The sequence below is a fragment of the Hordeum vulgare genome, chromosome 7H (assembly GCF_904849725.1).
Source record: "Hordeum vulgare subsp. vulgare chromosome 7H, MorexV3_pseudomolecules_assembly, whole genome shotgun sequence".
Classification (NCBI taxonomy): domain Eukaryota; kingdom Viridiplantae; phylum Streptophyta; class Magnoliopsida; order Poales; family Poaceae; genus Hordeum; species Hordeum vulgare.
This window is the reverse complement of record NC_058524.1, coordinates 45,171,215-45,185,787: the sequence shown is the minus strand read 5'-3', so window position 1 is coordinate 45,185,787 and position 14,573 is coordinate 45,171,215. Positions and strand designations below refer to the sequence as shown.

Genomic DNA, 14,573 nt, shown 5'->3' with positions numbered 1-14,573 from the left:
TATTTTTTTGAAAAGGGGAGTACCTCTCTGCATCACAAGACGCACATAGCCATAGACAAGGAGCAGGTGGGGTAGACCAATGTCAGAATCACAATGGCGTGAGAGTTGTACATGTGTTTGTGTAGTGTGTGGGTTATTTAATGCGCTACTATCGGTAGGACGAGGAATTGATAATGAAATGGATTTTTGAATCCCACCTGCCCCATATGAACTCTCCTCCTATTCTTCTCTTTCAAATTTCTTGTCATCCATACGTGTGTTGTTCTGATCCTCCCAAATCATAGGTTGGTTCAAAAGTTGGTACCAAAGCTTTATTTTGGTTGTACTAGCACTTTCCCAACTACAGATGATACTAGTAAACTCATAAGGTTGCTAATCCTCTTTGGGTTTGATTTGGTGTAAGGTCATGATCCACCTTTTGTTGATTTGGAGGAAGGCTTTGACAACTCCATTCAAACCCACTACTCATAATAGGCTTCTAGTAGTACACATGGAAATCATGTGGGAGTGGCTAATGGACATCATCATGGTGCTCACCAAAGGTGGCAATCATTGAGCAGGTAAGCAGATCGACATGTGCAGGCCTAGCGTTGTAACTCATTCATCAATTGTCTTAAACAGGAACTCAGGGCGGCATCACTTGAATCACAACTTACTGATACAATTATTTTGATCAAATTCGTGCCAAATCAGTCCAAACTTTCCTGACAATGAAATTATTCCTCTCTATTTCTCAATTGATTGTTTGCGAAAAAAGATTCAAAGAACTTTTGAGTTAACAAAATATACATTTGTGAAAAATAATAATTTGAAAGGAGAGCTTAAACATGGTACTTAGAATCAAGGTTGAGGGGAAGGAAGTCCGAGGAGGATCGGTGTGAGAGAGGGAACCATTTGCCATGTATGAATACAGACTACTGTATCGTACTAGGCAACGTGTGTTTAGCACTCGGCTTAATATGTATCGTACTAGGAAACATGGTTTAGCACTAGGCTTACTGTATCGTACGTACTAGGCAACATGTGTTTTTCCTGTAGTGGGGAGTGGCTAATGGACATCATCATGGCACTCACCGAAGGTGGCAATCAATGAGCAGACATGCAGACCTAGTGTTGTAACTCATTATATTAATTGTCTTAAACAGGAACTCAGGGTGGCAACACTTGAATTGCCGCCCTTAAATCACAACTTACTGATACAATTATTTAAATCAAATTCTTGCCAAGTCTGTGCCAAACTTTCCCGACAATGAAGTTATTCCCCTCTATTTATTCAATTGATTGTTTGCTAAAAAAAAGATTCAAAGATCTTTTGAGTTAACAAAATATAGATTGGTGAAAAATAATATTCCCTCCATCCTAAAATAAGTGACTCAAAAATTACTCAGTTTTGTACTACGGAGTAAGTTGAAAGGAGAGGTTAATCACGGTGATGAAAATCAAGGTTGAGGGGAAGAAAGTCTCAGGAGGATCGGTGTGAGAGAGGGAACCACTTGCCATATATGAATACAAACTAAATGTTATCATGTTTGGCACATAGTTTTGAACCAAAACAGTTGTTTGATCGCTACAGTTTATTATTATTTTGTGGAAACACACGGGCACTGAACAGGTGTTTGACTAAAAGCATCAAAGTGACTTATTGGCCAGCCAACGTTGGGCCATGGCAAAGCATTCTTTGGGCCGGTTCTCTGGAGCAACATGACCACCACCCTGCACAAACAAGCGAGCATGAGCTGTGTTATATCTACCACATAGTGGTTCTATCATCCAATTCATGGACAAGAAACATGATCTAATTAAAGAGGAAAACAAGATCACCTTTATTGTTGTAAATGTCAAATTGTTCGCATATGCAATGGTAAATCTGCAAAAATTAAAACTGTTGCCCAGCAGAAAAAATAGAGGAGCATGCTACACAATGCTTATTCATAAAGCCTTGTTGTCCGTATGAAGAAGTGCAAAGAAAAGGGAGTCAGATGATTTGACCCTGCAGCCTGGCCGTCGAGATGCCATGCCCTCCAGTCATTGACTACGGAGAAGTTCAAAGATCTTATCCATGCCTGCGTGCTGAGCTGAGGCACCACGAGATCATGGTCTCCGCTGCGCCACGTAGACAAAAGGTTTCAGTTACAAGGTCTGAAAGAAGATTACCAGCCACTTTTAATAAGAACACTTATTTTGATGCTCGCTCTCACCTATACACGAGTGCACGGTAACCTCTGGTGGTGAGGTTGAGATGGTATGGTATGCTGCTTGGCATGTCATATTTGTAGGGGAGTTCCCTTTTGCATCTTTTCCACTCAATAACCGTCCCCTATCGTCAAATCCGTTTTTGTCTATGTTGTTCTAACTAAGTGATTCAGATTATACTGCTTCTAAACCTAGCAATGTTTTTAGTCCTATGAGAATACTTGGGAAGATATTTTGATGGAAAAATATATTATGGCTAGCTTTACCTGCTTGATCCCGAGAGCATCTCTAGTCATCTTGTTGTTCATCCAAAAGTATGACAGGTAGAAACCGTATGTCTGCAGTTTTGAAAGGAATTCCAGATAAGTTTGTGCTACGAGAACAGTGTCACAACCATATGGCGTTGTCTTTTAATTAAGTTGATGCTTCAAGGATAATGGAAGACTAACTGTACAATCGATGTTGGGTCGAGCAGGCGCCTCATTTAGCTCGATAAATTCTTCCAACAAGTTTTTTCTCGCCGTTACATTATCTATGGGCTTTGGCATGGAGAAGACACATTTTTTGTCCAAGACATTTGCATCTACGATTTCAGAAATTAGCTGCAGCAGGGATGAGTATTAACTGACGTTGCAATACCTTAAGTTCATATCAAAAAGGTCGGCACATGAATCTTACACTCTTTACTGTTTGTAGCACTTCGGCACACATTCGATTTGTGGGGTTTACATAATCTCCGTTGCAGTTCTGCATTGCAGCCTTGGGGAAAGAAAAGGAAAGCATGCTACATGTAATTTAGACTGATACACAGTACAAAAATTTACCACACTTTTGTGAAAGTACATGGATTTGTTGTTACCTCGTATATTTGATCAGATATTATCCCAAAGCCATGAGCAGCTGGAACCCGGAAATTTCCATCAAACTTTGGGTCTGTTATAGGGTTGCCAACCAGATAGCCCTGGAAATATGTCCATTAATTAATAACACAACATAAGAATGTGCCACATCATCATAGTAAGTTGGTAACACAGATTTTTTGCACTCATATTTCCATTGGGAATTAATAAGTGTTTGAAGGCTAGAGGATAGCTTGCCTTGAGATTGATGACAGGTTGCTGCCTTCTCTCAGTCCCTGGAACATAGTACAAGCATAGTTTTAACCCAAATGATAACACCGTGTGACATGTTTGCATTTCGTACACAGCATTGATTCACGTTGTTTCTGTTTTGCATGAATCCTAAAGGAATATGAAATTTCAGTGCCACGTAGGCATCATCGTGTGTGTGGGCGTTAAGAGTTCGTCCACACGCCCTGCAGCGGGCGGTTGCCAGCTGCGCCGTGTGGACGAACCAGTTCATGCCCACACAGTCACCATCTAGTCCACGCGTGTGTGGGCGAACTGCTCTTCACCACACGACGCTCGTACCTTGCAAAATGACAGTTGCAGTTGCACGTACGTGGCAACTATGTAAACACACATGGCAACTATAATTCGTTCCTAGATGATAACTACAATTACACGTACGTGGCAAGCAGGTAAACACAAATGACAACTATGATTAATCATACATGACAACTATGGCTGGACCATATGTGGCAACTAGATAAACACATATGTCAACTATCCCCGGCTAACTAAAGTGTCAGGGTAACTATAATTAACCAAAACATAGAGAGAAAACATTCCGTACTACTCTCGAAATGCTATACGCTGCTGTATCATGCTATTTAAAACAATGAGTGGAAGCAAATTAAAATATAGCTCGCTCGGTGGCTCCGGAAGAAAATGGAAAATGTATCTGCTTTTGAAATGTATCCTTTGAAGAACATTCCCTACTACTTCATAATAAAACTTTCGCAAAGAAAATTAGAGAGATCCTACAATGCATTAAGGATATAAATATATGTTCTTCTACCTTGGGCCAGGTAACCGTGAGACCCACGAATTCACATTTCTGGAAGGGTTTAATAAGAATGAAAGCGACCTTCTTTCATACAACAAAATTCATAATTGAAAAAGGTTGTACCAGATTTTGCGAGGATATATACATGGCTAGGGGAGGCACTATATTACCTTGTGAAATGTGTTGCGCAATAAGTGGAACCACCTTTCCGGCGTATGAATCTCCCCCGATGTAGAAAGGGTTGGAAAGGTACTGCCGATGATCGGTGAACCACTGCATAATTAATCAACCAGGCAGATGAATTACTGCCATGTGTCAGCGGAACAGCTATCAACGCCTCTCCTCCTCACCTCGTTGAGAAATCTCTGGACTTGCAGAGAGGAAGAGTAGTCTCCGACGTCGCAACCGTTAGGGGCGCGCGCGTAGGAGAAGCCCGAGCAGACGGGCGAGTCCAGGAAGATGATGCTTGCCATCTGGTGATCGTCGTCGTCAATAAACCAGAAAAGCCAGGACGAAAACTGAGTAAGGTAGGAGAGATATATATGCTCTCAGTCGTCGATCTCACCTTGGTCCATGAGACTGGGTTGTATACCAGCTGCGGCAAACCGCCATCGTACGGCGCCAGCACGTACTTTAGAGGACCTGCACGTTTTATAATTTGTACGTATATAAGACGACGGCTGCAGACCGGCAGCGGCTAGCTAGCTGTTTGGTGGGTGGAGTGGACTACTGTACTGACCGACTTCGAAGGCGAGGCCGCTGAAGCCCGAGCAGCGAGGCCCGCCGGTGAGCCAGAGGAGCACGGGGTCAGCGCCGGGGCTCTGCTCCGACTCCACGAAGTAGTAGAAGAGCTCCGTCCCGGTCTCCTCCTCCACGCCAACGTACCTGCCGGCTCCGGCCATGCCGATCGAGGATTTCATTTTCCGGCAACGACGCATTAATTTGGTGGGTGCGTATACGCAGGAAACGAACAGTTACCCGGTCTCGAGGGAGAAGGGGAGAGGGCCGTCGAATCCCGGCAGGTGGGTGACCACCGTCGGCGCCGACGCCGAAGCGGCCGGGCGCGAGAGGAGCAGAAGCAGGAGGCCGGAAACGACGAGACGCAGCAGTCCGAAGGACATTATTGCGTTTCTCTCTCTGGCTTGTGTTTTGGTGATGATTAGTGCTGGCTTGGCCCCAATTTGGATCCCGTCTCAAATTATATGACTACGCAGCGAGATTACAAGTTGGGGCCTTTTTGTTTCGATTGCTTAGTTTCGATTGTAGAACTGAAACTAAAGGTCATTAGAAATCGGCACTAATGCCCTGCTTTCTACTAGTGGTTGGTCGACATATTATATGTAGCTCACGTGCTGTTGTGGCGTAATACAGGAAAGATGGACGACCATTTGCATGCACACATTATTGGATGAAGCTGAAGGGGTAGTATGTGTGGAAGGACATGATCCATTGATAAAAGCTTGTTGGACATCTGGTTAATGTAGTTGAATTTGAGACATTGATTTCGTAGACTTAATTTGCATGCTATGCATGATTGATTTATGCTATTCGAACTTCAATAAATAACATCCGGTTTACATGAATTTCGTCCGATTTACTAAATTCGGGTTAAAATATACTCCCTTCGTCTTAAAATAAATGTCTTAACTTTACACTAGCTCTAACATAAAGTTATACTAAGCTTAAGACACTTATTTTAGAATGAAGGAAGTAAGTGACAATGGTTGGATGGCATCCTTCCACATCCGTGTCCATGGACTGAATACACTATTTATGGACAGATGCAAAAAGAAATTTATTAGTTGAAGATGACTGAAGAGGACGCAGTCAGGAAGAAGAAGAATACACGGCGTTTGTACAAGTAGCCTTAAATGTTTGGTACAAGTTGTACGGAAGTTTGTTGGGTCGTGGGCCTAGAATAGGAGAAGGGAAAATGACACATACACAATGTGTATCCAGCGATCCTGAGGTGGAATAAGGTACAAATATCAGCGAGGGGCATTCCTCAGAATTCCCCGTTGTGTGATAGGTTGCGTAATAGCAATCATGCGAATCAATTTATGGTTGGACGGTTACAGGTTGGATAATTAGAGGTACATTATTTTTCAACCCATCAAGATTTAAGTTTTGACGCTTGCATTGTTTTTCAATTTATTATAGAACTTCTGATGATGCACATCAATGGAAGGAGATGTTTTCATCAATGATAAGGCGTCCATGATGACTTCGTAAATCTAAAAATGATATGCTGGTTCAGTCTGTCAAAGGTGGTCATAGGGGTCAGATGCACGTGTGTGTTTATAAAGATGAGTGTATGCGCGTTTATATGAGCGCTTGTGTATGTACCGTGTTAAAATAAACATAGTGCCCAGCCTCTCCGTTGGCATGTAAATAGACATGTCTAGTGAAAGTGTTCTTCTGCTCTCGAGCTTAAATGAGTTCAGATGAACATTAAAATAAAAAAAACTTATTTTTTCATAATAACCTGTGATAAATGTTTTTTGTGCTTGAATTTTTTATCACGAAATAACATTAATGAAAGTCATGACAAAAAAGCAAAATCAGTACTACAAAATACATTAAAAATGGAAGCATATTGGAGTATCGATATTTTTCACGACTACCAGAAATGCCTATTCACGATAAAATTTTGTAAGCACACAGAGTATTTGTCAAAAGTTACCATAAAAAAGAAAGCTTTAATTTTTGTTACTTTTTTGCTGATTTTACTGATCATCAAGAGCATTATCTCGGGTGCAAATACTTCTCATCACATTAAATTATTGTATTAAATTAATTTGTCTATATAAAATATATCTAGTCATGTTTTAGTATTAAATACATCCATATTGAAATAAATTTAAAATAATTTATTTTGTTACGAAGATGATACTTGAGAAGCGAGCAATAATGGGTTCTTGATGTAGTAGTATCCAGTGGACACCTGAGACGAAACAATCGATTGACCACAGAAGTTCACACCCATGATGCCACCGTGTGTGGCCAATTCGAGCCACGCCAACGCGCAAGGATCTACCCAGTGTCACGGTGCTGCACATTTTCGTCTTTTGATCCTTTTACAAAAGTTTAATCGGATTTGACCTATTTAAAATCATTTTGAGATCTAACACTTTTTCTACCGTTAGAGTCAATAACGGTACGATATAACTTCCTATCTTCGAGGTACTTGGTGATAGAAAACTTATCCACATCAACACAACACACCCTTACCGCCAAACCGGTTAACGGTAGCTTGTTCAACCCCGCTGTCAAAGTACCCGACAAAAGATGGGTCCATGCCACTGGTGGAAAAAGGGCCTTTGGTCGCGGTTCGCAACTGCCACTAGTCGCGGTTGCGCAACCGCGACCAAATAGGCGCGACTAAAGGCCCCCCCCTGTAGTCGCGGTTGCTTAAGAACCGCAACTAAAGGCCCGTCCACGTGGGCGCCAGGCGGCCGTCGGGGCGGAGGACCTTTAGTCGCGGTTCTTCTGGCCAACCGCGACTAAAGGCCGCCACAGGGTTTAGCCCCCCCCCCCCCTAAACCTGTTTTCTGTTTAATTTGTATTGTTTTATTTCTTTTGTGCTTTATTTTAATTTTGAAGGAGTTTCACATATTCTACGGTACTACATACATGCATATGAATGTACAATTTCAAACAAATTTGAAATTAGAACCAAAAAGAATTCAAGAGGAATATACAATATATATTCAATATCATCGGATGACCATATACAATTTTGAACAAGTTTCCATACATAATTTAATGCATATAAAGCTCTACGTCCTCGTAATGGTGTTCTCCTTTAGGATGGAGGACTTCCCTCCTGAACCATCCAGCTAGTTCCTCTTGAAGTGGTCGGAAGCGAGCTTCTGGACTAAGCATCACCCGGAGGTTATTCCGCTGAGCATTGGTATCACTCGGAACCCGCTCAGAGGTGTATCTCCGGATCATCTCACAGACATAGTATCCACATAGATTGGTCCCCGCTGGCTGAATATCCCCACCATTCTTAGCCTTTGACCTTTTGAATTCTAGCTCTTTTTTGAATTCACCGACCTTTGTATCTACGAACCGTCTCCAAACCCTACGAGGCAAAGAAAATTAAATGAACAAGAGAGTTATTAGTTACTTGATATTAGGAAATGAACGAAATAGGCCGATCGATATAGAGCGCAAATGAATGAAAATAATTACTTCTGCAGCATTCTTCTCATGCCGCCCCAAAGCTTTGGATCCATATTCAGAGAGTCGTGGACGAGACATTCTGAGGTGTCAACTTTAATTACTAGCAGAATCCAGTGGAACCTGCGGACACGATACATGCACAGTACGTCATGCATAACTCATCGATTAGCCGGCCACATACCATGCATGGAGTAAACAAAAGAGAATGTGCTCAAGACAGAAACACTCACCCAAAATGGTAAGGAAATAGAATATCACTTTTGAGTTCCTGCTTTGTAAGAAACTGCCACAGGTCTGCCTCCATGTCGGCGGGGTGATGCTCCAACACATATCCATTAACGATGTGTGGGTCAATGAACCCAACATCATGGATGTTCCTTACTCTGCATTCCTTAATCTTCATTCTGCATGTATAATAGCGGACACAACAATATAGTTACGACATATATATAGTGCAGACAATATGAACGAGATGGGGTAGAAATAAATCACTTACAGAACGTAGCAACTGATGATAGATTTGTCGAGCTCGCGCAGATTGAAAAGCTGGAACAATTCACTCAGATGAATTTGTACATAGTAATGTTTGAAGTGATGCTCATATCTAACTTCCGCATAAATATATTCTTTGGCGTTTTTATTTTTTATGTAACCCTTGTACCATTTCAGCAGACCTTTCATTTGTGGAGGTAGATCCTCTTCCTGCTCAGGCTCGACGAGAGGCCCATTCTTCACATATGTAATTACTACCTCCTTCACTGGCGCCTCATCAAGGCCTAACAGTTCACGAAGAGTAATACCTAAGTTGGCCGCTTGTTCTCTGGCACTCGTTACAGTCAATCCATGTGCTGCCGCAGCTGCTATGATATCGGGGTCATCCGGACCGGCGGCTTTCACTATAAGCGGGGCAATCGATTGTTTACTTTGTTCCCCGAGCTGGGCAACTCATTTCCCGCTTTTTTTACTTTCTAATTCCGTTTTCTCGGCCTCCAAGGCTTTGTTCTCCTGGTTCTCCGCCCGCTCTTTCTTCTCCTTCAACATGAATGCCTGCCTACGAAGTTCACGTGCATAGTCGTCAGGCAGATTCTTCGCGGCTTGGGACGGTGTGCTCAAAAATGACTTAGCCCACTTCTTTTGCTCATCAGAAAATACTGGCTTGGGCTCGGGCTCTCTTTTCTTCTTGCAGCCCGCCTTCCATTTCTCATGATCAGCAGCCGCGGCCGCGGCAGTTTCCTCGGCACTACGTTCCCAAGGCCTTGTGGGGAGAGGCTTCAGTGATGGCTCCGGTACCTTTGTGGTCTTAGGTACATAAGGGTCCGGGTTAATAATCCAGGACTGCTTCTGCTTCTTTGCCGGAGGTGGATTGGGGGGCGGCGTCTGATCACCCGCCGGACGAGGACTGGGGGGCGGCGTCTGATCACCCGCCGGACGTTGTGGACTGGGGGGCGTCGGCTGACGTGACGGAGGTGTAGGTGAACCGCCACCACCACCACCACCACCACCACCGCCACCGCCACCACCACCACCGTAGGGGGGTGGACTTGTTGTCCTTGGCGCCTCGCCTGGAAACTTGATAAACTTCTTTTGCCATAGAATGAAATGGCGCTTGACATCTCCAAGTCTTTTCTCCCCTTCAGGTGTAGCAATGTCAATCTCCAGGTCCTCAAACCCTTGGACTATGTCCTCCACCGTGACACGAGCATAGCCATCTTGAATGGGGTTGTTGTGGTGGAGTGCTCCAGGTAAACATGGTAAAGCACTGCCGATGGCTACCTTCATGGACATGTTCCCGATAGGATAATACAGATGACATTCTTTCATCTCCTTTATATCGTCCACGGGGTAGCGAGGAGGCTCCGGTGCAGTAATTTCGACCACCAGAGGCTCCGGTGCAGTAATTTCGACCACCAGAGGCTCCGGTGCAGTAATTTCGATCGTCGGTGCATCTGCACCAGCTGGTGGGGCCTCCGTGGAAGCCACGCTGCTTCTCCGCTGCTGGCTTCCGAGATCCGCTGGATGATCTTCATGCTGCGCCCGAGCTACATCTCTTTCAGCTAATAGTACACTCACGGTTTTCTTCATCACATCCATTTCCGATGCCAACCGCGCCACAACATCTGCTTCCCGATCCATCTTTCTCTTACGGCTTCTGTAACCGTACGGGTCATCGTTCTGGGGGAACCCTATTTTCCACGGAATGTGCCCCATGCCTCGTACACGTCCTCCGTGTTCAGGATTCCCGAGGGCTTTTGTCAGCGCGTCGTTCTCTCTGTTGAACTTGATCTTCCCCTCTTGAGCATCCCTCATTGCGTCAATAAGGGCTTGGGTGGGTTTAATTAATTTGCCCCGGTAAACACACTCCCCTGTCTCCGGGTTCAGCGTTCCCCCATGCCCGTACCACCAGCTTTTGGCCCTTGGGTCCCATCCCTCCGTACCTGGACGGATTCCTCGCGCCCTCAGCTCGTTCTCCATCTTCTCCAACCTAGGCACCCAAATGCGATACCCTCCTGGCCCCATAATATGATTGTACTCCTTCTTAGCCGCATTTTCCTTATTTCTTTTTGATATTTGAATGAACTGCTCCGATTTCTTTTGCTTCACAAATTCTGGCCAATCATGTTTCAGTTTCTCATATTGTCCTTTGAAATCCGGAGTCTTGTTCTGCTTGACAAAGTCATGGGCTAGATTTTGCTTGAATTTCCGGAATGCGTCGGCCATCTTATGAAGAGCGAACTGTTTGACTAGCCTCCTCCTCTCCTTGTTTTCCTCAATCTTGTTACCCTCCTCATCGAATTTGTTGTATTCCGGAGGTAGAACGAAATGTTCCATAAGCTTCTTGAAGCAATCTTTTTTTGTTCTCTTATCGACAAAAGTGAAACCAGCAATTCGTGCCTTCTTTGGCTTATTCCACTCCTGGACGGTGATCGAGACGTTGTCTCTAACAACGGCTCCGCATTGGCTGACAAACTTGGTGGCGTTCTTGCGGGGCTCCAGCGGCCTGCCGGTTGCACTGTCGACAACCTCGATGGTGCATGTTTCTCCTTGTTTCATCGTCTTGGTTGCGCCACGCTTTGACGACGTACTCGATTGTTTCGACGATCCGGCCGAGGGCTAAAATAAGAAAGAGAGTCGCGCGCGTTAGTACACACATATTTATTCAAATCAGTTAGTTTGTATCACCAGAGGCTCAATGTATATATATACCTCGGCGCCGGAGGTGGTTGCTACTTCCATTTGAAGATCGTCGTTTATCGACGTTTGTTCGGCATCATCTTGCTGACGGCGCCCTTCATCTTCACCGTCAAGGTTCAGATAAGAAGAGATATCATCTTCTTCTTCTCCGGTCGGCACATATAGAATATCGCTGTTTATGATGCCGAACATATGTGCTTCACCGTCCGGATCATAGTTGTCCATAATCGGGTCAGCTCTATCGTCCGCCATTATGTCAGTCCTGAAAACATGTAGTAAAAACAAATTAATTAAGTGAAGAAGGGGGGCGGTGGCAGTGGCGGTGGCGAAAGGGCGGTGGCAAAAGGAGGGGGCGAGGAAGGGGTGGGAGAGGGTGTCGCGGTAGAGCGCGAGACGGGGCGGCAGACGACGGCGTCACGGAGAGGGAGGCGAGGACAACACACATGTATAACCCTCGCCGCCCCCTCTCGATCCCAAAAAAAAACACCGCGCGCATCGCCGCCCCCCTCGCCGCCCCCTCTCCGTATACTTTTTTTGTTGTTAATTATCAAGTTCTCCGTGTGCCTAGTTTAATTTTTTGTCAAAATGTTCATAGTTTGAATATAGTTTTGAAAACCATTTTTGTTGATACAAAAAAACAAGAATCGTATTTTCGATCCTATTTCTAAACCGTTTGTCCGTATGAGGCAAATGAGATAGAGTTGGATAGTTCCTGCAAATCAGCTCATTTCATACGTTGAAGGTTTTATTATCAAATCAGCTATGGCGGCGACCCCTCCGATGAGGATTTTTACTCCGGTGAGGGTGGGCGGTGGCTCGTCGGCGCTCTAGTTAGCAGTAGCAGAGCGGGCAGCACCGGCGGCGTTGAAGGCGGGCGAGCGAGGCGGCGCGCGCGCGGTGGGCGAGGGAGGCCGGTGATAGCGGCCGGCGGCGCCGTACGTGGGCGAGAGGGGGCGGCGTCGAGGGCGAGGGCGACGGCGGGCGACGGCGGGCGGCGTCGAGGGCGAGGGCGACGGCGGGCGGCGTCGAGGGCGAGGGCGACGGCAGGCGACGACGGGCGGCGTCGAGGGCGAGGGCGAGGGCGGGCGGCGTCGAGGGCGAGGGCGACGGCGGCAGGCCTTCGGCGCGGCAGAGATCGGAGAAGACGAGAAGAGGCGACGGTTCGGGCTTGTATTTATAGTCCCCCCCTTTAGTCGCGGTTGGGGAGGCGACCCGCGACTAAAGGGTAACCTTTAGTCGCGGTTGGCCAGACCAACCGCGACTAAAGGGTTTTTGGCGGGTTTTTCGTTCCCGCGCCCAACGACCTTTAGTCGCGGTTGGGGAGGCGACCCGCGACTAAAGGGTCCGCGACTAAAGGTATTTTTCAAAATACTTTTCTTTTTTAAAATCTTAAAAATACAAATAATATATCAAAAAATTCAGAAAAATAAAACTAATTCAATTCAATATGTTAAAAACACAAAAATTATATCAAAAAATTCAGAAAAATAAAACTAATTCAATTCAAAATTCTAAAAATACAAATAATATATCAAAAAATTAAGAAAAATAAAACTAATTCAATTCAAAATGTTAAAAATACAAATAATACCGGTTACACCAACCAGCCGGGACTAAAGCTTACCCAAACGTCCTTATCCCACCGACAGTTTTCTTAGATGACACAAAAACCACATTTAGTCCCGGTTGCACCAACCAGCCGGGACTAAAGGTTAGATGACCAGCTCTGGATTCCTCTTCTTCCCGCCATTTCTTCCCTGTCTTCCCGCCTCTTTCTTCCCGCCACTTTCTTCCCGCCTCCTGTCTTCCCGCTCCCATTTTTCCCGCCATTTCTCACTACATATATGTAGCCCGGCTTGGCCAGCATTATCACATCTCTACAATCTCTCATCACTCTCTCATGGCTTCCACCGCACCCACTCTAACCTACCAGCAGGTGGAGGAGCTTTGCGCCTCGAACTACCCTTGTCCACCGGGCTACCGCGTCCCCACCGGCTGGAGCCTAAGCGCCGGCGGCGTGCCGGTCCCTCCCGTCCCTCAGGGTACTGCGCGCCGGGCGGCCATCACGAACCACTACTACCTCGACCTCACGCCGGAGCAGCGGATGAATCCCCGCTGGCATCCCGATAACCAGCATACTTGGGACGCCTTCTTCATCAATCGGCGTGAGAGGGCGCTCGCCAGGTATGAGGAGGACGGTCTGCCTCCTGGGAACTTCCACGAGGCCGGCCGTCGGCTATGGTGGTACGGCCGGACTCTGCAGAGCGTCATGGACTACATCACGGCCGGCGATATCCCCCGCCTGCGCTACCCTCAGTTCGAGCCACGAGCGCCGCCCGACGACAGCGACGACAGCAGCGACGACGACGGCGGCAACTTAGAAGGCGACGACTACCAGTACATGATCCATTCAACAAAGTTTGGTACAATAAATTATTACACATCATTTCTTCCCTTGTGTCCCTGCTTGCTTACGATTGTGCCGTATCCATGGAGCATCCTCATCATTTAACTTAATGCTTGGGTCGGTGTTCACTTTGAAGGGCGGAATTTCAGCAAACATATTATAATCTTCTGACATGTCTGTCTTGTCCTCCACTCCCACGATGTTTCTTTTCCCTGAAAGAACAATGTGGCGCTTTGGATCATCGCATGATGTACTGATCGTTTTCTTATCTTTCCGTTTCCTCGGTTTGCTACTCATGTCCTTCACATAGAAAACCTGAGCGACATCTTTCGCTAGGACGAATGGTTCGTCAAGGTAACCAAGATTGTTGAAATCCACCATTGTCATTCCGTATTGCTGGTCCACCTTTACCCCACCTCCTGTTAGCTTGAACCATTTGCACCGGAACGAAGGGACCTTAAAGGAGGGTCCATAGTCAAGTTCCCATATCTCCTCTATGTGACCATAATATGTGACCTTTTGCCCATTCTCGGTTGCTGCATCAAAGCAGACACCACTGTTTTGGTTGGTGCTCTTTTTATCTTGGGCGATCGTGTAAAATGTATTCCCATTTATCTCATACCCTTGGAAAGTCGTTATAGTCGAAGATGGTGTCTTGGCCAACATGTACAGCTCATCTACAACA

At 45.6% G+C, this 14,573-nt stretch overlaps 1 protein-coding gene across 2 annotated transcripts; it reads right to left on the bottom strand.

Annotated features, from left to right (window-relative positions):
• Nucleotides 1-1,383: 1,383 nt before the first annotated feature.
• LOC123412975 (serine carboxypeptidase-like 2) lies at nucleotides 1,384-5,402 on the bottom strand. 2 transcript variants are annotated; one of them, XM_045105924.1, is made up of 14 exons: nucleotides 5,080-5,400; nucleotides 4,841-4,986; nucleotides 4,667-4,743; nucleotides 4,452-4,574; nucleotides 4,272-4,374; nucleotides 3,291-3,328; nucleotides 3,053-3,154; nucleotides 2,872-2,952; nucleotides 2,643-2,795; nucleotides 2,460-2,531; nucleotides 2,199-2,317; nucleotides 1,990-2,103; nucleotides 1,822-1,867; nucleotides 1,384-1,713 (listed from the first exon to the last, which is right to left on the bottom strand). In XM_045105924.1, the coding sequence occupies exons 1-14, from the start codon at nucleotides 5,220-5,222 to the stop codon at nucleotides 1,630-1,632; spliced, it is 1,401 nt and encodes a 466-aa protein (XP_044961859.1). In that variant the 5' UTR covers nucleotides 5,223-5,400; the 3' UTR covers nucleotides 1,384-1,629. The 2 variants fall into 2 exon arrangements, with proteins under 2 accessions (XP_044961859.1, XP_044961860.1); XM_045105925.1 differs by lacking the exons at nucleotides 1,384-1,713; nucleotides 1,822-1,867; nucleotides 1,990-2,103 and having other exon boundaries at nucleotides 2,270-2,384; nucleotides 5,080-5,402.
• Between the last annotated feature and the right edge of the window lie 9,171 nt (nucleotides 5,403-14,573).